The 20,156-nt window shown below is 36.6% G+C and overlaps 2 protein-coding genes and 1 long non-coding RNA gene across 4 annotated transcripts; 1 reads left to right on the plus strand and 2 right to left on the minus strand.

Moving 5' to 3' along the window:
* Nucleotides 1-1,467: 1,467 nt before the first annotated feature.
* Nucleotides 1,468-4,244, plus strand: LOC121803269 (phosphatidylinositol 4-phosphate 5-kinase 6-like). The gene is made up of 7 exons (XM_042202951.1): nucleotides 1,468-2,654; nucleotides 2,788-2,955; nucleotides 3,031-3,196; nucleotides 3,272-3,388; nucleotides 3,465-3,658; nucleotides 3,735-3,890; nucleotides 3,944-4,244. The coding sequence occupies exons 1-7, from the start codon at nucleotides 1,531-1,533 to the stop codon at nucleotides 4,242-4,244; spliced, it is 2,226 nt and encodes a 741-aa protein (XP_042058885.1). The 5' UTR covers nucleotides 1,468-1,530.
* Nucleotides 3,956-7,056, minus strand: LOC121803270. Its single transcript, XR_006050949.1, has 4 exons — nucleotides 6,812-7,056; nucleotides 4,964-6,163; nucleotides 4,163-4,323; nucleotides 3,956-4,097 (listed from the first exon to the last, which is right to left on the minus strand). It is a non-coding gene; the product is annotated as an uncharacterized LOC121803270 (long non-coding RNA).
* Nucleotides 7,057-8,700: 1,644 nt separating this feature from the next.
* LOC121805518 (beta-galactosidase-like) lies at nucleotides 8,701-19,133 on the minus strand. 2 transcript variants are annotated; one of them, XM_042205404.1, is made up of 18 exons: nucleotides 19,016-19,133; nucleotides 17,836-17,981; nucleotides 16,927-17,163; nucleotides 16,400-16,546; nucleotides 16,194-16,272; nucleotides 15,276-15,459; nucleotides 15,031-15,096; nucleotides 14,248-14,526; nucleotides 13,061-13,267; nucleotides 12,664-12,967; nucleotides 11,892-12,051; nucleotides 11,679-11,787; nucleotides 10,974-11,109; nucleotides 10,765-10,820; nucleotides 10,389-10,688; nucleotides 10,174-10,296; nucleotides 9,296-9,979; nucleotides 8,701-9,017 (listed from the first exon to the last, which is right to left on the minus strand). In XM_042205404.1, the coding sequence occupies exons 2-18, from the start codon at nucleotides 17,963-17,965 to the stop codon at nucleotides 8,844-8,846; spliced, it is 3,375 nt and encodes a 1,124-aa protein (XP_042061338.1). In that variant the 5' UTR covers nucleotides 17,966-17,981; nucleotides 19,016-19,133; the 3' UTR covers nucleotides 8,701-8,843. The 2 variants fall into 2 exon arrangements, with proteins under 2 accessions (XP_042061338.1, XP_042061339.1); XM_042205405.1 differs by having other exon boundaries at nucleotides 17,836-17,987; nucleotides 19,016-19,068.
* Nucleotides 19,134-20,156: the final 1,023 nt, after the last annotated feature.

The following is a 20,156-nucleotide window of genomic DNA, read 5'->3' on the forward strand; positions in this document are numbered from 1 at the left end:
CATGTATGCCATGATTAGTACTAGACCCGATATAAACTTTGCAGTTGGAAAATTGAGTCGATATACTCACAATCCAAGTTTAATCCATTAGCAAGCAATGAATCGAGTATTTAAATACTTAAAAGGAACCATGGATTATAGTTTGTCTTATTCTGGATTCCTTTATGTTCTTGAAGGTTATTCGGATGCAAGTTGGATTACCTATATGGAAGATCATTCTTCCACAAGTGGTTGGGTGTTCCTTCTTGGAGGAGGTGCTATATGTTGGGCATCAAAGAAACAAACTTGTATTACAAATTCAACAATGGAATCAGAGTTTGTGGCATTAGCAGCAGCTGGTAAAGAGGCTGAATGACTAAGAAATTTAATATATGAAATTCCATTGTGGCCTAAACCGATATCATCTATATCTATCAGATGCGATAGTGCAGCTACCTTGACTAAGGCATATAGTCAAGTGTATAATGGAAAGTCAAAACACTTAGATGTTAGACATAGCATGATTCGTGAACTTATTACAGATGGTGTGATATCTGTGGAGTTTGTGAGAACTCACAACAATTTAGCCGATCATTTAACCAAATGGTTAAGTAGAGATCTTGTGCACAAATCGACTATAGGGATGGGATTAAAGTCCACAATAAATCTCTGATTTTAAGATACCCAATTCCCATTTAGTATGACACTAGATGCTGAATTCAATGTGTTATCAACGACGTATACTCAGTGTTATCCAAACAAAATGAAGAAATAACATGAACTTATAATTAATATATTAAAAAATTTAATAATTGTAAATCGATTAGTAGGAATAAAATAAAGTATTTTGATCCATTATAAGTCCAATGCATCCACGTAAATTTATTAGCTACTATTGCACCCGCCATCATCATAAAATCATTTATCATGTTCTAGAAAATAATAATGTTAAAATGAGTTTTGAGATGAAATTGCAAACTAAAATAAGAATGTCCAAACTGACCACTATCGTTAGCATCCCTCCATTTGTTAGGTGCGCAAGAAGATTTAGGAGCCTATTCAGGAGAGGAAAAACAATCGTATTTGCTCAATCTTTGGCGTCAAAAAAACTGTCTCAAAATCCAAGCTTTATTTAGTAAAAAGAAACGATGAAACATAATTTTTAAAAATAGTAAACTCCTTAGAGAAAAGTAGAAGAAAGGTTGCATGTTTATGATTTGTTCTTGTCTTTTGTTTTTCTTGTCAAATAATCACACATCTCCTGTTTCATAAAGAGATTTTTTTACAAGGAAACAGGCCAATCATCTCCATAAAAATAAGTAGTGGAAAGAAAAGAAAAAAAGTTCATAGAATAAAACTGGGGATGTTGATGATCCCCTTATGAAAATGCTCTAATTTGAGGAAATGCATAGAGATTCAATCTCATCATAGAGGGGAGAAAATGAGTGTTGATAATGTATCAGAGGTGAGATTCTTGAAAGAAACAAAATATGATCTTGGGTGAGAAAGGAGAAGGATGAGAGTGGAGAAAAAGTTGGAAGGAGGAGGAGGATGAGTGGCATTGTCAAAGTGTGGGAAGCGAAGTTGAAGAAATCTCGAGGCACGGTGAAGAGGAGGGCCAACAGCATATTTGCAGCAATGTCAGTTGCCCATGTGGACGATGAGCATCCACACGTCGACAAGGACTTCCCCAACCACGACACCTACTCTGGCCAATGGTCGGACAACTGGCCCCACGGCCATGGCACATGCTCTTGGGCCGACGGTTGCACCTACGAGGGGGACTGGCACCACGGCTGGATGATGGGCCACGGCCGGTTCAGCTGGCCCTCTGGAGCCGCCTACGAGGGTGGATTCAAGAATGCCTTCATGGAGGGAGATGGCGTTTTTGTAGGCTCCTCTAATGAGAGGTATACTGGGGCTTGGCAATCCAACCTCAGGCACGGTAAGGGCGTTTGTCAATACTCCAACGGGGATAAATACGAGGGCCATTGGCGTCGCGGCCTGCCTAATGGAAAGGGAAAGTATAGCTGGATTAACGGGAACCAGTACGTGGGGCATTGGAGGAGGGGGAGAATGAATGGGAATGGAATCATGGTTTGGGCTAATGGGAATAGATATGAAGGTAGTTGGGAGGCTGGGTTGCCCTGGGGCAATGGGACCTTCCGTTGGGTTGATGGTAGTTGCTATGCTGGGGTGTGGAGTAAAGATCAAAGTGAGCAGAGTGGGACTTACTATCCATCGAGTTCTCATTCGGGCAGCTTTGAGTGGGATCCTCAAGAAGTTTATTTGGAGAATCTGAGTGATTGTAGGATCCATCCTGGTGAGGAGATTGGTGACTACCCTTGTATGAAGATGTTGAACTGGCCTTGTGATGGGGAGGAAGTTCTAAGGAATTCTGCCGTGAATAATTTGAGGGCGAGCTCTGTGGATGGTGGGGGGTTGAGCAATGCAGGCTCTGAGTATAGTTTTGATGGGAGCAGTGCTCGCTTTGAATCTGGTAGGGATTTGGGGGAGGGGTCCCCCGGGACAAGGATGGCTGAGGATTTGGATACGGTGGCTAGAGGGGTCGGGAGGCCACATATCGTTATCAAGCCAACCAAGAGGCAGGGGAACACTATATCCAAAGGGCATAAGAATTATGATCTCATGTTGAATTTGCAGTTAGGGATAAGGTAATTTGCCTTCTAATGTGCAAGGAAAAGAAAATGATTTGGATGATGTTGGTCTTCTGTGAAGTTGCCACTACAGTTTAGATTTCTTGAATGCAGTTTCAAATATATTTGAATTGAGTTCATGTTGTTGTAGGCACGCTGTGGGAAGACCTGCTCCATCGACAACGCTTGATCTAAAACCTTCGGCTTTTGATCCAAGGGAGAAAGTATGGACAAAGTTCCCTCCTTCGGGATCCAAACACACCCCGCCTCACCAATCGTGTGATTTCAGATGGAAGGACTATTGTCCATTGGTTTTCAGGTGAGGTAGTGTTATGGTGTTCTCTAGATGTTAAGCTTGAGTCACACCAGATGTATGTTTTTCATTTCCTTTCAGGGCGCTTCGGCAATTGTTTAAGGTGGATCCTGCTGATTACATGATATCCATATGTGGAAATGATGCCCTCCGGGAGCTCTCCTCGCCAGGTAAAAGTGGAAGCTTCTTCTACTTGACCAACGATGACAGATACATGATCAAGACCATGAAGAAGTCAGAGGCAAAAGTGAGTTCAAATCTATTATATTAATTTTAAATCTTGAGCATACAAGATATAACATAGGAGATGGTTGCTTAGCAGGTGCTTATCAGAATGCTTTCAGATTACTATAAGCACGTCCGCGCCTTTGAAAACACCCTTGTCACCAAATTCTACGGTCTCCATTGTGTGAAGTTGACTGGCGCTGCACAGAAGAAGGTAACCAACAAGAACACCCATTCATTTTGATATTAATATCATCCATTCATTCTCATAATGTGATTCACTCAAACAGGTGCGATTCGTGATCATTGGGAATTTGTTTTGCACGGAATATGCCATCCACCGACGCTTTGATCTGAAAGGCTCCTCCCACGGCCGCCTAACTGACAAGCCCGAATCAGAGATTGAACCAACCATGACCCTCAAGGACCTCGATTTGAACTTCATATTCCGTTTGCACAAGTCTTGGTTCAGAGATTTCTGCAGGTATAATTCAATCAATCAAAACTAGTGTTAAATTAAGGAATCTAGTTTGATTCTGAAATATCTATGTTGTGCATAGTCAAATAGACAGAGACTGTGACTTACTTGAACAAGAGAGAATCATGGATTACAGTCTTCTTGTTGGCATTCACTTCAAAGACCTGACCAATGCCGGGGAGCCCCTAATTATGTGTGCCCAAACGCCTCTAGGCAACGGATCACCGGACCGCAGCCAGTAAGATGCTTCCCAAAATCAATCTTCTTATTCCTAACAGAAAAAATGACAAGTGGTTGTGGCAGGTCGACAACGTTCAAACTAGGTGCCAACATCCCTGCACGAGCCGAGCTGACAGTAAGGAAAAATAATGGGGAGGCTCAGCTAGTGGGAGAGCCGACAGGGGAGTACTACGACGTGGTCCTCATTTTCGGCATCATTGACATCCTGCAAGACTACGATATTAGCAAGAAGCTCGAGCACGCCTACAAGTCATTCCAGTTCGACCCGACCTCTATCTCAGCTGTGGATCCCAAGCAATACTCCAAACGCTTCAGGGATTTCATATTCAGAGTTTTTACAGAAGACGGTTGATTATGGATCCATCTTGTTGTATTTATAGCTACCATTTTTGTACCAATTCTTTTGGTCCAAGGCCACTACACAAAATAAGCTTTGTACACAACAACGACAATGAGTTAATATACAATACAAGGAAACATAGTACCAATTATTAGTACCTCGTCATGTTTCCTACTTAGAATTCGGAATAGTTTTTACTTTTCATTTACTTTGATTAATGCTTACCTTTATTACATTTTTTGGCTTGTCTTTGGCCATGTAGATATAGTCTGACCTTTGAAATATTGCAAAAATAAGTTGACTTGAAATAATCTGGAGACTGAGGTGGAAAACTCAAGTTAATTTGGATAATTTAATTTAATTTGTAAATTATGTGGAAATATATTTTTCGGTTAAGCATCAAAACAACGTCAAAAATATACTTTCAGCATCAAACTGGCGCCATTTTAACGTCATTTTGATGCTCAAGTTGAAAATATATTTTCCAACCGATTTAAATAATTTTCGCCAAATCAGCCATATCTCCAACTCGTCAACTGAAATGGGGAAATAAGACAGATAACGAGGGGAACAAGAAAAATAGAGGCTGTATTCCCATAAACTATTTCCTATATGTGTCTCTAATATAAACTCATCAGCTATACAAATACAACTATACAAGGGAATATATACTATATGTATAAATTATATTACTACAACATTAGCAAAATGAAATAAGACCTGGATATTACCATGGTTCAAAGTTTTTGAAAAGGATATTTCTGTGCTCCTGTTGTTTTGACCAACCAACCCCCATCAAAATCAGGTTCAACCGTACTACTAGTTTCTTTACGGCTTCTTCCTCGACATTGGTGTCTGAACCAGTTTGTTGCTGCAAATAAAATGCAACATTGAGTCACTCAACTAAAAAATGGGAACAACATTAGGTTACCACCAACCCTTTAATTCCAAGATCTCAAGAGTATATTAAGGAATTGTTCTTTCCCTTAGCACATATCATTAAATTTGATGATAAATAAACTGGTTGCCGACTCACTTTATTAAATCTGTGTTAAAAGATGTAAAAGGATAAACAGAATTCTTGGAGTCTTAGATGCAAAATTATAAGGTTATTTACCCAGTGAATATATCTTAGATTTGATTTAAAGTTCAACATGTGAGGCTTGCTCTTTTCATAGCAAAATAATAAAAATGACATCTGGATTCTGGCATAGCTAGGTGAAATGGAAGCATAACTAATGGAGTACAATGTTGGACGCCTACAAACACATTAATTGTAATATTTACTCAGGGGCTCCTACATACTTGGTCTGACTAGGAGGTTCTCCAATGTGATTTCAAATACCAAGATATAAAAGGAGCAAACACAACCATCAAACACAGTCTAGTCAAAGATCATGCAGGACAAGTTCAGAAGGATGCCCACAACTGACCTTCCGTAAAGGATCATATGGTCCATATTTAACTAGACAGCAATTAACAAAATTATCACCTCCACTAGTAAAGATTGTGATGTCATAATATGTGATTGATCAGATTCTTTGATCTTTTGTTTTAGATACCCTCTGGGAGAACTATGTGAATCACGGGGAAAGAAGATTTCAACATCAAAATTCAGAACACCCAACATGCGAAGAATCTGTAGAATCTCTGAGTATATAAGGGAGAGCATGGAAACAGAGGTATAGTTATCGTTCTAAACAGTCAAGAAAATTGTCTGGTGAGCAAAATCCGATAGAGAGGGTATCTAATCTCTCAATGAAATCATCAACTGGCAATGGAACAGAAGAGTGTGAGATGAGGGAGTCATCTTCAGCTGCTATATGAAGAGCTGCTCTGGCTAAATCAACCCCTCTATTAATAGCCATACTTGTTCCTCTCTCAATGTCAGAGACGTCTTTTATCTGCGAGCAAAAGCCTACCCTTGCAGCCTGTTCAACAGAGACAAAGTTAAATATTGATCCCACAAGACAAACATAAAAATAACTACTGAATCAAAGGAGAAGGAATCACAAAAGATATTTCTACTTTCAATAAATTACTATCTTTTTGTGCCACTGTCAGCAGGGTTAACTAACAAAAGAGGTAATATCAATCTTTTGGTATAACAGCCACATCCATTCTGTACATAATGTAAATTCTCTTAACAAGTTGTATGACCACTACCATTGACTCACATTATTCCGCATTCCTCAACAAGAATCACAACACATTCTGTAATCAATTTCAACATGACATTCAACAACATGACATTCTTCCGCCATCAGCGAAGCTATTACACAAAACTTGCTTGCAGATTCCAGAATTTTGAGTGATGAAAATCAACACGAAATCAATAATATCATTCTGATTCTGCAAGCACACTTAGAAGACCAGACTGTAAATTCTGAATTTAATTAAATTTAGATATAAACGATAACAAAGCTTTCCGTATTGATCACGACCTACTTAGAATAATCGTTGCAGATGACCGAATTTCGCAGTAAAATTGATGGAATAGTTGAGTTCACAAACTATTCCATTCATCAATAAGCAGACACACCACATGAAAAAATGTACTTAAAGCAGATAAAATTGACCCTGGCGCGTGAGACGTATCGATGCCGGAAGAATCAAGCGCATCATGAAGCACAAATTTGAAATCATCTTCAGCGGATAATCCACATTTACAGCGGCAATTCATGCTCCGAGTGGAAAGATGGAATTGGAATTTGGAGAGTGTCCATGGAAGAAAGTTGCAAGTTCATGAAGAAGATTATTCTACGCTGCTCGATTGGAAAGCCATAATTGATAATTGCAATCGACAACTAACTCCTTTCATGGAATTACTGAGCTGCTAATATATTTATCAATTACTCCCTCCATCTACGAGTCATTTTAATTTTTTACACTCATTTTATAAATATAATATATAATAAATAGTTAAAATGGAAAAATAATAAAATAAGTGAGAATAATGTAGAAAAGACTCTCTTACTTTTACTATTTATTATATCATTTTTATAAAACGAGTGCAGAAAAATCAAAGTGTCAAAATGACTCTGATACGATGGGAGTAATAATTTCCGTAGAAATAAGTTTAATCAGAAATTAAATATCTATCATGACACTTTTTTTCTAAAATATCAGAAGAGAGAATAATCAACTTAAAAGAAAGTTACTCCGTATTTACTCTCACACTCTACATACACTATTAATTTCAATCGACAATTATTTCTATGGGATTGAAAAAAAAATCATCCTATTTTTATGGGATGAGGGGGAGTATTTATTTCTATCTCCTATTTTTTCCTCCCATACATTAAGAGATAGTACGTGAGTTCTATCTCCCATTTTTTTTCTCCCATTTTTTTCTCCCATAAATTTCAATCCCCTATCTTTCTTATGTCAAACTTCTCTCATCTCTTTATCTATTATAATTCTTTTAACAAATTATTCAAATTTGCTAAATAAAATATAGTGCTCCTAGTTAAACTATATTTTGAAAACTTTACATTTTCTTTAAGTTTGTCAAGTATGAATGGTAGTGGATACAAAAGTGAATTGGTGAAAATTTGTTAAAATCAATACACAATTTAGAACTCTGGGATCATACTGGTGAGAAGGAGTGAAATGGGAAATACTAGAACTCACATATTATCTCTTATTGTATGTGAATGAACAATCTTGTATTCATTGTTGAATAAAAGATTTAGTGCAAAAATAAATGCTCTTTACGTCCCACAATAAGAGTCACATTTGGTGTAGGCACGAGTTTTAAGAAATGTACGTAAAGAATAGTGGGTTGAAAAAATTGTAGGAATATGGAGCTCACTTTTTTGATTTTATAATAGAATGTGAACGAAATGAGTTAATAGAATGTAGGACATACTTATCATTTATGGTAAAAATGGAATATAATTATTATTGTGGAACGGACCAAAATGACAAAAAGTAACTCTTATTGGATGGAGGGAGTATGTTTTTTGTCAAATCAACACAAGAATCAGCATCGCATGTGAGAAGGAATTAGGAATGGACAAAGCTATCTTTCATGGCTGAGAGGTGTTTCATCCTAAAAACTCATACGTGAGTATTTTAAATGTTAAGAGACTAACCATACTTCTTTTTGCTTTTGCTAGGGACACAACCTCAAACTCTAGGACTAAATATGTAGTTCACTCTAAAATAGAAACCAATAGCAGAGGGGGTGGTGTGTGCACCATGCACCAAGCTTGCCCATTGGTCTGAGGCGGACGCGTGACGTGCGTGCCCATAGCTTTACACACAGCACAAGCTGTGTCGGAGGCTTGCAACGTTGTTTTACAAATTGTGCGCCATTTTTACACAATATTGCACATGCCCTAATTTCGAGTTTTATACGTTAATAGTAAACTTTCAAATTTGGCATTCATGAACATATTGTTTGACAGTTATCAAAAGATACAGCGTCCAAAAAACAATAGGAAATGTAACCAGGCACAAATTCTTCTCAAAAGTACATAAGAGCTGTGGATGGCTCATCTTATTATTAAAAAGAGGACATGTGAGTAGCCATACTGATACAGCACCAAGTGGTGTGAACATAATGTCAAAGGTAAGACAAAAAGAAAACAGAACAAGTATCGAAATTCACTTCTTTTGGAGCTGGGATCTGTAAATGGATTGACCTGTCGTGGGAGCAATCAGAGGCGATAGTCTGACGGTGAATGAGTAAGGCACAGCAGGCACAAGATATATCTCGTGGACACAAGGAGACCAGCTGTCGTCTCCACCTATACCCATGTGCTTGTGGTCAAGATGCACCTGTGCAACCACCAAAATGTCACCAACAAATCTGGATATTGATGCAAGATCGTTGGGCAAGACAACCACAAATCTATTGTTGTGGTTGTCGCCTAAAAACTTAGGAGGACGCTTGTCCGATAAATGATAAAAGGCTATGATCACCAAACAATTTGTTATGTTCTTGGGATGATTAATCAAGTGGTACGCAATGCTTTAGTGGGGACATAAAGGGAAAAGAACTAAGTATTAGATTGGAGGAAGATAAGAAGGATATAGGAGAAGGAGCAAGAGAGTACCTCAATGTCTTCTCCCTCAACTAGTTTCTCATTGTGTGTTGCCCTCTCAAGCTCAGCAGTGCCGTAGTAACTTGCATTCAGTTGCATCGGTGGAGACCCTCCGTAAGTGGAAGCATAAATCCCACAACCATTCTTGTTTTGAAATGTCACCCACCTAACATCTGTCCGCCCTGCACATTCAACTGGAAATATGTATGGCACGTGCAAGCTACAAACATCCTGCTCGTACAAGCCAACATGTGCAGCAGCTTTTCGATCAGGATAGCATTCAAAAGGCCCTCTTCCATACCATTTGATCTGGTCCAGTGATTTGTCCAAGTGAAACTCAATCCCCACTCGAGGCAAAGGTGGTAGATCAGAATTTGGTTTTACATTGCATTCCAGTACAACATCGCCAGAACCGTAAATTGAGTAGAATAAATCAACTTTGAATAAACAAGCTTCTGATTGAGATGAGTTTTTATCTGCATCACTAGGAATGCCAAGATAGGTCATGGCAATTTTCACAAGATTATTTGAAACATCAACAACCGTGCAACTCTCTATCACAAAAGTCAAATTGTTCAGTTTCGCAAGTTTCCACTTAGAAAGATAACTTTCTGCGTCACCCCCCTTGTCATTATCGGTGGGTGCTCTCCAAAAGCATGGCTGTATACCTTTGTTCATTACCAGGACCCCGTCCACCTATTGTTCATTCCATTGCACAAAAGGATTAATATATATTTCTTGCAGACATGCATACACTGGAATTTCATATGTACAACGTATCATATACGGAGTATAAAACATGCTTACCTCTACCTATGCATATAAGCATGTCAAAATGTTACACGGGAAATGATAGAATGAAATTTAGTGTTGCTTGATGTTAAAATTACCTTCCAGCTCTCAATAAGTCCAGTTTGTTTGTTAAACTTGATCCCCCAGTGCTTTGAGTTCCCAACTTCTATAGAATCATCAAGAACTTCAGTAAACAAGGCATGCTGGTTGGAGTCAATGATCTGAAAACCACAATACTCATTAGATATTAGTAATACCACACAACCAGAAAACAGTTCCAGAGGCCATCACTGATTACAACAAGAACACCTACATGAGGAACAATGTTTTGTTTTACTGGCAGTTGGATTTGTGCAGACGAAACTATATGGCCAGCTTCAGCCCAGCGAGTGGAGCTCAAGAGCTTTACAGTAATTGTCAAAAAAGATTCTGTTGCATCTGAAGTACACCACGGATTATACCAAGGGCCAGCCTCCCAGTTCATCTCATAACTTTTCTGGGGCCCTATTATTGGAAGGCTGAGGATCCCTGAGCCTAGCTCACTTCCATCCCCATGCACCACCCAATGGAATGCTACATCTTGTGTTGTAGAAAAGAAGTGTGTGTTTGTAACCTACAAAATTAACTTCAGTTCCAGGAATATGATACGGAAGGAATTATGAAAATAACATGATTATACAAGATACCACCTTAACTATCCCTTCCGTAAGTGAAATCTTGATGGGCTGGTAAACAAATTTCACCTCTGAAAATTACAAAAATTAAACCGAATGGAGATCAATATTAAAAACTGTTAAGAATATAAGTATCCCACATCGGTTATGTGGCATATTCTAGCTTAGTCTCTTGTACTATATATATGCGGCATATGTCATGATGGAAGATGATCACTTATTACCATGCAAAGCTGGATGTGGACTTCTATCTGGCCATACAAGGCCATTTAGACAGAAGTTCAGATCATTAGGGATATCTCCAAAATCGCCTCCGTATGCCCAGTGTTTGGCACCATCGGAACTCTCCTTCAACAGTGCCTTTCAAGAGCAAAAAGATATTAATCATCTAATTCACAGGGAAGTATAAATGTTGTTATTGCATTAATCATATTAAGGGAATCATATTACTCCCAGAAAAATATTACAAAAAAATATTAATCATATTGAGGAACCAGTAAGATGGTTATTGTAAAAAACAAATGCTTCCATATTCCTCATTTAGCCTCCTAAATGTAGCAATGCAAACACAGTATTTGAAAGTAATAGTATGTTAGTATTACAGATAACAATCATAACAGCTTCATTTGCAACTAATAGTCCTATACACACTCCAAATTCAATTAGAAAACAACCATGTAAGCACAGATAAGATAATATTCCCTCTTTTGATAGAGGGACATTTAGCCATCACATCATCTTTTATAACTTACAAATTGTATCATCTGATCTGTGAAGAAATAGTAAAGGATGTATTTGCCTATGAGATGCATCTTTCTGCACTAACTTCCCGACTTCCTCTGATTTATAACTTTCAGTTTGGTCCTTTTAAATAAAATCAACTATGTATTCAATTAAAGGACTAGTGTAAAACTTAATATGATATGAACCTGATCAACCCATTCCCAGATAAAGCCTCCCTGAAGACCAAATGTGCTATCAATTGCTTCCCAGTATTCCTGAATATTCCCAGTGCTGTTTCCCATTGAATGTGAATATCTGGCAGTTTTAGTATCTAAATTAGTGATTCAGTATTTGTACGAGATTTGGTGGAAAATAATTCTATTTCTACAGGCATGCGTTTAATAAATAGAGGAACTTACTCGCACAGTATCAACGGACGTAATTCGTCTTGATCTTGAGCAATCTTAACCATATCCCAAACACGCATGTACATGGGGCAAACAATATCTGTTGAAGATGTTCTGGCTCCCCCACCTTCATAGTGTAAGACCCTAGTTGAATCCTTACCTCTAACCCAACCTAAGATTGAATAAAGTCATATTTAGACTACTTCAGCTAATCCTAAATTTTAATCACCAAATCACCAGAAAATTGACTGACTAATGCATATACATCTTTACAGATTAACTCTCCAAAAACTTCAAGAAAGCATATAAAATTTGTTTTCATACCAGAAAAATCAGAAATGAATGATACTATAAAAATAATAACACATACAATAACTCATAACATTTCTGATTAAGTTTCACAAATGTGATCATAAATGTCCAAGATATCGCTATAATTATTTTTTTAAGCATTTAAGTTCTCCAAAAATTAAATAGTGTGTAATGTGGCCCTTCTGCTTCACACAAGGAGTCTCATGATAATATTACAGAAACCACATTACCAGAAGAAAAATGATGTGAGGAATTATGCCCTCATAATTTCTATTATGATTGGTTGCAGTTTAATTTTCACTAGTAAATTGAATTGTCACAATGATTCAGGCTATGCATCTACAACAGGCATATAGAGGGAGGGAGTAGACAGCCGGCTGATAAAGTGGTAATATAGAAGCATGCAATTTTTCAATATGGTATATACTTAAAATGGTCTGGGCCAAGCAAGGCTAGAGGAAAAAAAAGATACCTGCAAGTGCAGCATGATTGGGGCCATAACTTGACTCATTTCCTAAAGACCAAGAAATGATGCAAGCATGGTTTTTGTCCCTATTAACCATTCCTATAACTCGATCCAACATGGAAGCGGCCCAAATTGGTTCATTTGTAGGATGCCTTACATTGGAGGAAAGATGAAAACCATGTGTTTCAATATTGGCCTCATCAATCATGTACATGCCGAACAGATCACACAACTCGTACCACCTTGGATGTTGAGGGTAATGGCTGTTTCTGACAGCATTCATATTGTTTTGCTTCATCACAATTAAATCCTAGATGAATACAACAAAAAGAAGCATGTCAGCGAGCATTGCAACAGATCTACGAACATGCAAGCAGACACAGACACTCATAAGATTCATTACCTGAACCATGCAGGACTCCAAGTTTGTTTTACCGAGACGAGGGTGGTGTTCATGCCTGTTCACCCCTCTTATCTTCACAGGTTGTCCATTTACAAGGAGTTGTTTTGGGGCTTTTGATATTTGCCTTATACCAACTTGGCATGATTCACAATCAACAATGTTCCCAGAGGCATCTTTAAGGGTGACAACAAGAGTGTAAAGATTTGGCTGTCATTATACAAATTAATGATAAGAGTCCACCAGAAGAATAATATTCCCTCAGTCCCATAAAAATATGTGCACTTTCCATTTTCTTCCGTCTCACAAAAATATGTGCATTCCGTTCTCTGAAAGTTATCCCAATTTATTACCCATATACATCAACTTATTTACAACTTATACCACCAAGTAAACACTACTAATAATATGGGTCCCACTATCCATTAACACTACTTTAACTACCCTTCTCCCCCTCTCTCTTACTTTACCAATTTTGTCTTAATTCCCGCGCCATATCAATTGCCCATATTTATGGGACGGAGGGAGTATATATATGAAATTCAGGTATATTTGGGTTAACTATTGATGTGGCTGAGTAAACAAATTGGCAGAAATATGAATATCTTACAATAAGATAAAAAGCTAGGTTAGGAATTGAAATCAACCGAAAATGATCCATTTGTGTGACAACTACCAGCATATTAATTAAATCTATTTTATATCTACTGTCACCACTATACACAGAAATGAATAAAATAAATCTCAGGACTAGATACTAGAGAGTCAATGGAAATTTCTGGAACTACAGCAGCATGGCTGAAAGATGGTTACTCAATAGATGACTGTTTAACTTCTGACATCATATACATATTTGGTATCTCATGCATGCATGATTCCTGATGTAGCATCTCCACCATGGTACAGTATGCAGCAAGGTTATATTCTCAAAACTGACACTTATTCAGAAAAATCTGATCTGTATACTTGAACTCCCTAGCATAAGCATATTCAAAAAAACATACAGAAATTACTATAATTGATGATGTTTCTAGAATTGTCTACATGTAGAGGAAGTGAGGAACCAGGTTTCATTTTCTTTTATGACCTCAGCAGTTTGCTAACCCGAGTCCTTTGTAGTTATATAATTACGTATTGAAAGATACAATGTGCAGGAAGAAAGCTTATATTCTAGGTCAAAAGACACTTACATGCTCAGCAGTCCACAGCTTGGGCATCTGCAGTTTCCCTTTAAGTTGATATCCCGTGAAGCCAAGGTAATAATCAACAGAATTAGTTAATTCTAGATGAGCCACATTTGTACTTTGCAGATTGGGATGTTCATTGCCGATGTACCAACTCTCTGAATCAAAAATTTCAGCCTCAATGGTGAAGTTTTCTATAAACTTGTCTTCAGATATTTTGAAAAAATTCCCGCTTTCTGCTGAGCTTTCAGTATTTATTTCTGACTTGTCAATTTTAACTTCAACCTGGACAGAAAATGGGTAAAGCATAAGTAGCAAGCTCATACATTCAACACTTATAGAATAGGATTGGTTTCTTGGCAACTCAAATTATAAGCTTTTGCCTGGCTCAGAACCAATGATTCAATTATGTGAAGGCAGATGAAATAGTTCTAGATTTCAAAAGTGTTGGTAATGAGTTACGTCACGTAACTCTTATACCTCATTTTCATAAATAAAGTTCCAACCAAGTAAATATATTGGAAGAAGAAGGACAACCTGATCAATCTAATCAATTTCATTTTTACCTGCATCTCAGTTACAAGTTAGATGCTCAGGGAATTATATAATAGTTCTGCATCAGTAGCAGCAGTTCAGTACCACTCTAGAAACATCATGTGAGTTACTGATACATGGCAAAGTGTGAAAAGGGTTGGGTAGAGCAAGTAGTGGCTTCAATGCATTAGATTACTTGAGACCATTTTCAGTTAGTTTCAGTATTGCTAGAAAACAACAGTTTGTCTATTTTACCTGTATATCTGCACAAGAAAAATCTTCCGCCAAACTCGATTTGAAGAAATAGTCTGCAATAAAGACCTGAGGACTCATTGAAACGTGGATCAGATCGCTTACATTGTAATAGATCACCCGTTATACAAATATATTTTTTGAAAAGTTAGTGTAGAAATCACTATATCATTTGCTTTAAGAATTAAGCAAAGTAAATAAAATGGCCAAGGCCAAAGCACTTGGTGCCGCTGTATTACAGGACAAACCTTCGGTTTAGCAAGAAGTAAAACATCACGATGGATACCAGATAACCACCAGTGATCCTGATCTTCAAGGTATGAACCATCAGACCATCTCATCACTTGAACAGCCAGACAATTTTTCTTGTCAGATCCGCATGGATAACAAAAATTGGTGATCTCAAATTCAGCTGGTAGTCTGCTATCTTGACTGACAACAGAAGGATAGTTTTTTAGTACTATTAAAGAACTTAGTCTTTAAACAATGGAAATACACAGATGAACGACTATGCATGATTGTGGGTAGTATGTGGGGCATACATGCAGCTGAAATTCATAAATGAAGACATTTTATTATGAGCAGGCATCCCCACCTTATTATGTTCACATGTCGATGTGTGAACAAGGATACTGGTTGTATATCTCTAAACTTGATAGCAACCAATTACTGGGATAGTTCCACCTTTAAGGGGGACATACAAGTTTCTTCGAAAAATACCGCTAATCAACAGCCAAGAAATTAACAAAACAAAGAAGCTTTACAGTAATTCTTCTTAGTTTTTTGTTTCACATCCACATTCCCATCTATAATGATATGATGACAAGCAATCCACCAATCCATTATAGGAATTTGGTTTCTCCTCTATAAACAGTGATATAAGTAAGCAGCTTTGCTCAAGCATAGTAGCTCATATGCCTTAATAGAGACAGAGAAAATATTGCGAGACCACCTATGCATAATTTACATGGATATTCCCCTCTATACTTTCCAATACCTTTCTACAAGTAGAAGAAATTATTATTTGTCAATCACTTAGAGATTCGATATGACAAAGTACAAGTTTCTAGTAGTCCTGGAGCAATTCTAAACTAAGAAATATTTCCTCAATGAAATTTTGGTATGAGATGTCCATTCAAAAGTCTTGAGCCAATAAAAAAACATACCTATATCCAGTTGGGTGTCCATTCACCCAGGTAAAGAAGGCGGAATCAACAGCTTCAAAATGTAAGAATATCCTCCGACCTGCAATGACAATTTGACGGATGGTTTACAGCCAAAGGAAATGGCATTACAACTCTCAGTAGCTATGGGAGACCATAAGTACTAGAATAATCTATCTACAGAGCAAGACCTAACACTAAAATCTCACCTTCCCATTCTTTAGGAAGGAAAAAGTAGGTCCTGTAGCAGCCAGTGGGATTATCTTCTGGGACTTTAGGTGGAGTAAGTGGAAATGGGTATACAACATTTGTGTAGATTGGCTTGTCAAATCCATGCATCTGCCAACTGGAGGGCACTGGAAAAAAAAATTGTATCAGAATAAGTAACGAAGCTGGTGCTATCATTTCAGTGCACAAATATGCAACAGAAAATTTCATAACCAATCACATAAAAGAGGCATAACAGTTAGAGACCACTGTAGGCTTGATCTGTCACTATATGTAATGCTTTTTTCGTGTAGGAATGTTGCAGAAAAAGTTTTTATTCCCAAGGTTATAGGAATATAGATATATTAGGTATATGTATTTCTTGTACAATTTACATGGGTTCTACACCCAAAATTGTATATTGAACTCTGTTTATACAGATTTCAGCATATTACATGTGTGTAGTACTTCACTATGCAATGTTTATAAGTTTGTTACTACAAGTCTACGGAAAAAGCAGAGAAATTACCTGGTATAGTATTCCATGTAGAATCTTGAAATGAACTGTCATAAAATTCAGGAGCATCAGTGGGATTGGGGGCCAAAAAGAATTTCCAATCTCCAGACAAGGACTTGACGAAAGGCAAGTTCTTGACCCAGTATGCAGCACAGTCAATTGCCTTTACAACAGCATCATCGTCCCAAACGGCTTCCTTTGACACCAAGATACTCACTTTGTTGCGCTCATACCAGTACTTCAAAGAGCCTAATCAGTAACAACATCAAATTTTGGTCACATGATTCAAATGCACAACCCACCCACTCTACCTCTCCCTAACACAATAATCAGAATTGTTTATGCTATTGTAGAATGTTAGTGAGCATTTAATAACATTTTCTAGCCAATTTTAAAATGGGTGATTGTTCTCTCTTCTATAGCCAAATCAGAATATAGCAGGAAGAGAAATCCTTGAAACAACTCTTCCTTATCAACATGATAGTCTTAATGTTGAAGCCAATATCTTAATTACAAGAAAATAAGGTGCAAAGAAAATAATTTTTCCTTATAAACAAAGCAAAGGAAAACTTATAAGCTTGTTGTGACAAAATTTGTCTAAGAAACATTACATTAGATAATTAGTCTTAAAGAGAACTGTTTGAACTTTGAAAACATGTTGACCTCTCAGAAGTAACTAACATGGAGACAATTTAGGCTGCATTTGGATTATAGGAAAAAAGAATTCAAATCTATAGCAAAAATTTCAATTTTAACCTTTGGATGAACTCGTCTTATAAACAATTTGAACCAGTAAACTATATTTTGCGTGATAATCTTAGAATTGTATCCACTCTATAAGATGGCATTCCTCTCCTCAAAGTATATACTCCAGTCTAAATGCAACCTCAGAGTAGTGTAAAACCAAAGAGCTCAGCCAACCTTCAATAGATTCATGGCAGTGCATAGGAACATGAGCATCTCTCTTCCTCCACTTGATGAAAGATGGATCCTCCCATATCTTATGACCATTCTTTGGAGTTAAAGCAAGTTGACCAACCAATGAGCCCATGTACAAGAGCCAAAACCTACAACTACATATATTAGATCTTTGATTAAATCAGCAAAAGTGAACACTGGCGTTAAAGAAAACCATGTAGCCTGGACAAAATCTACATTATAACCATCTTAAGATGCTCTGATAGGAAAATTTATGTTCTGTACTTTATGCATGGATGTAGAAAAATGATCTCCTCTATCAATACATAAATTGATAAATATATAAGGAAAAAATAATTTTCCTTCAGCAATAAAGGGAACCAATTCCTAACAGCAGGACCAAAAGCATAATACTAACAATATGGTACATTAATCAAGAAAGGACTTCAAGATGGGATGCCAAAATGATTTTCATTAGCCTGATTGCGCGATTCAAACCGAAATGAAATATTTTCTCAATTAAGGGCTCCATATTTCAGTTCGATTTGTTTATAATATCAAGGCACTCTTCAAATGTAAAACTTCCAAAAAGACGGTTATGATGAACCTCCAAAACAGGTGATGTTTTCAGGTTTCTTGTCCATAAAATATGTCAAAGAGTATATTCCATGTTCTTTCTTGGCAAATAGTAAATGCAAATTTGTCGACACACACATCCCTGCCACCGTCTAAGCACCCGATACCAATCACAAAATTAGAAACAGAATGAACTTCAACGACCACCATGAAAAACCTACCAATACACTAGGTATCAGTTTCCTAATACTACTCATGCCAATGGAGAAATAGAGTAACCAACAAATACAAAAAATCACATGAATTAGAACAGTCTCCACCACTAACACGCTTTGATGGCAATCATAGTACCAAATTTATCAGTTATATGAGCAATTACATTACCAACAACTCCCCAAATATACTGAAATCAACTTGAACTTGCCATCGTGTACACGAAATTAGGAAATATTAATGGTCAAACTATGAATCAGAATCAGCAATCATTTGCTCAAAAAGCCAAAAATTATATGTTCAAAATCATATAATGAGGAGTCGGATATTGTATTTCATCCAATTAAGATATTCATTCATACATATCAGAGAGAGAGAGAGAGAGAGAGTATACCAAGTAGGAGGTAAGATGATTTGGAGTGGGGAAGAATGAGTGGAGTGTTCCTCTGTTCCACTATTAAAACAAACACACGTATTAAAAATACACTATTTCTTTTTCGAGCCTTCCATTTTTAGAATATTCGAATTTGGTCCTCAGATCTCGTCGGTCTTCCCTTTTAGTCATGTGGAAAACATTACCCTAGTTTGGGTTTAGGGCAACCATTGGGTCAATGAAATGTTGGATTGGTTGAATAATACTACTACTATTATGAGTATTATTGCAATTTCAATAATTTGGTACGGATTAAATAATAAACGACTCTTATATTAATGCGTACAAATTTATTTTAGAGAAAAAGAAAAATGTATATATATTGCATATAAAAATAACAAAATAATAAATGTATATTGTATATAAAAGATAACAAAATCCAAATGTATAATCAAATAATTAAATACAGATGTTATTTTTAGATATTGGTTATATCATTTTTAGATCCATTTAGTTCATAGAAGGTCATTTTTAAATCATTTAGTTCACAAGTTCATGTCTATCATGAACTAAAACGATCTTAAAATAATTTGATTGATATCTAAAAATGATCTTTGTGTTTTTAATCTCATTTTTCATTTTTATCACTACCTTACCTTTAAATTTTTTATCACTACTCTACCTTTCAATTTTAAACTTTCCATTTTTTTTATGTTTGAAAATATATTATTGATTTGAAAGTTGTCTAAAAAATAACTAGATCTCAAATTAATAACTAAAATCAATTCTTAACCATTAGATTTGGAAATAGAGTGGTTAAAATAATGTCGAACGAATTATATAGAATTTTAAAAAGTCTTGAATAAATTTAAAAGGGTAAAAATGTCAATAGTTATATTCACATAACTTTTTTGATTAAATTATTTTTTTCACAAAAAATATATCTAGTTAAAAGTAATTTTATAAAGATTCTAACAAGAACCTAATTGCATATGTTCGGATGATGAAATTTGATACTCCCTCCGTCCCCAAAGAGTATAAACTTTGATTTCGGCACGAGTTTTAATAAATAAGTGGAAAAGTAAGAGAGAGAGAGAGAAAGTGGAAATAATGTTAGTGGGGAGTGGAGTCCACATTATTATAATGGAATAAGTGTTAATGA

Source organism: Salvia splendens, chromosome 5 (assembly GCF_004379255.2).
Source record: "Salvia splendens isolate huo1 chromosome 5, SspV2, whole genome shotgun sequence".
In the NCBI taxonomy this organism is placed as follows: domain Eukaryota; kingdom Viridiplantae; phylum Streptophyta; class Magnoliopsida; order Lamiales; family Lamiaceae; genus Salvia; species Salvia splendens.

What these genes read in the sequence shown, in the direction of transcription:
- LOC121803269 (XM_042202951.1), top strand. Translation starts at nt 1,531, where the DNA reads ATGAGTGGCATTGTCAAAGTGTGGGAAGCGAAGTTGAAGAAATCTCGA. An exon ending in CTGGCGCTGCACAGAAGAAG is followed by an intron (nt 3,389 to 3,464) that starts GTAACCAACAAG and finishes TCACTCAAACAG; the next exon opens with GTGCGATTCGTGATCATTGG. An exon ending in TGGTTCAGAGATTTCTGCAG is followed by an intron (nt 3,659 to 3,734) that starts GTATAATTCAAT and finishes TGTTGTGCATAG; the next exon opens with TCAAATAGACAGAGACTGTG.
- LOC121805518 (XM_042205404.1), bottom strand. Translation starts at nt 17,965, where the DNA reads ATGGGCTCATTGGTTGGTCAACTTGCTTTAACTCCAAAGAATGGTCAT. An exon ending in TACTTCTTGCTAAACCGAAG is followed by an intron (nt 15,097 to 15,275) that starts GTTTGTCCTGTA and finishes ATGAGTCCTCAG; the next exon opens with GTCTTTATTGCAGACTATTT. An exon ending in TTTCTTGTGCAGATATACAG is followed by an intron (nt 14,527 to 15,030) that starts GTAAAATAGACA and finishes TTTTCTGTCCAG; the next exon opens with GTTGAAGTTAAAATTGACAA.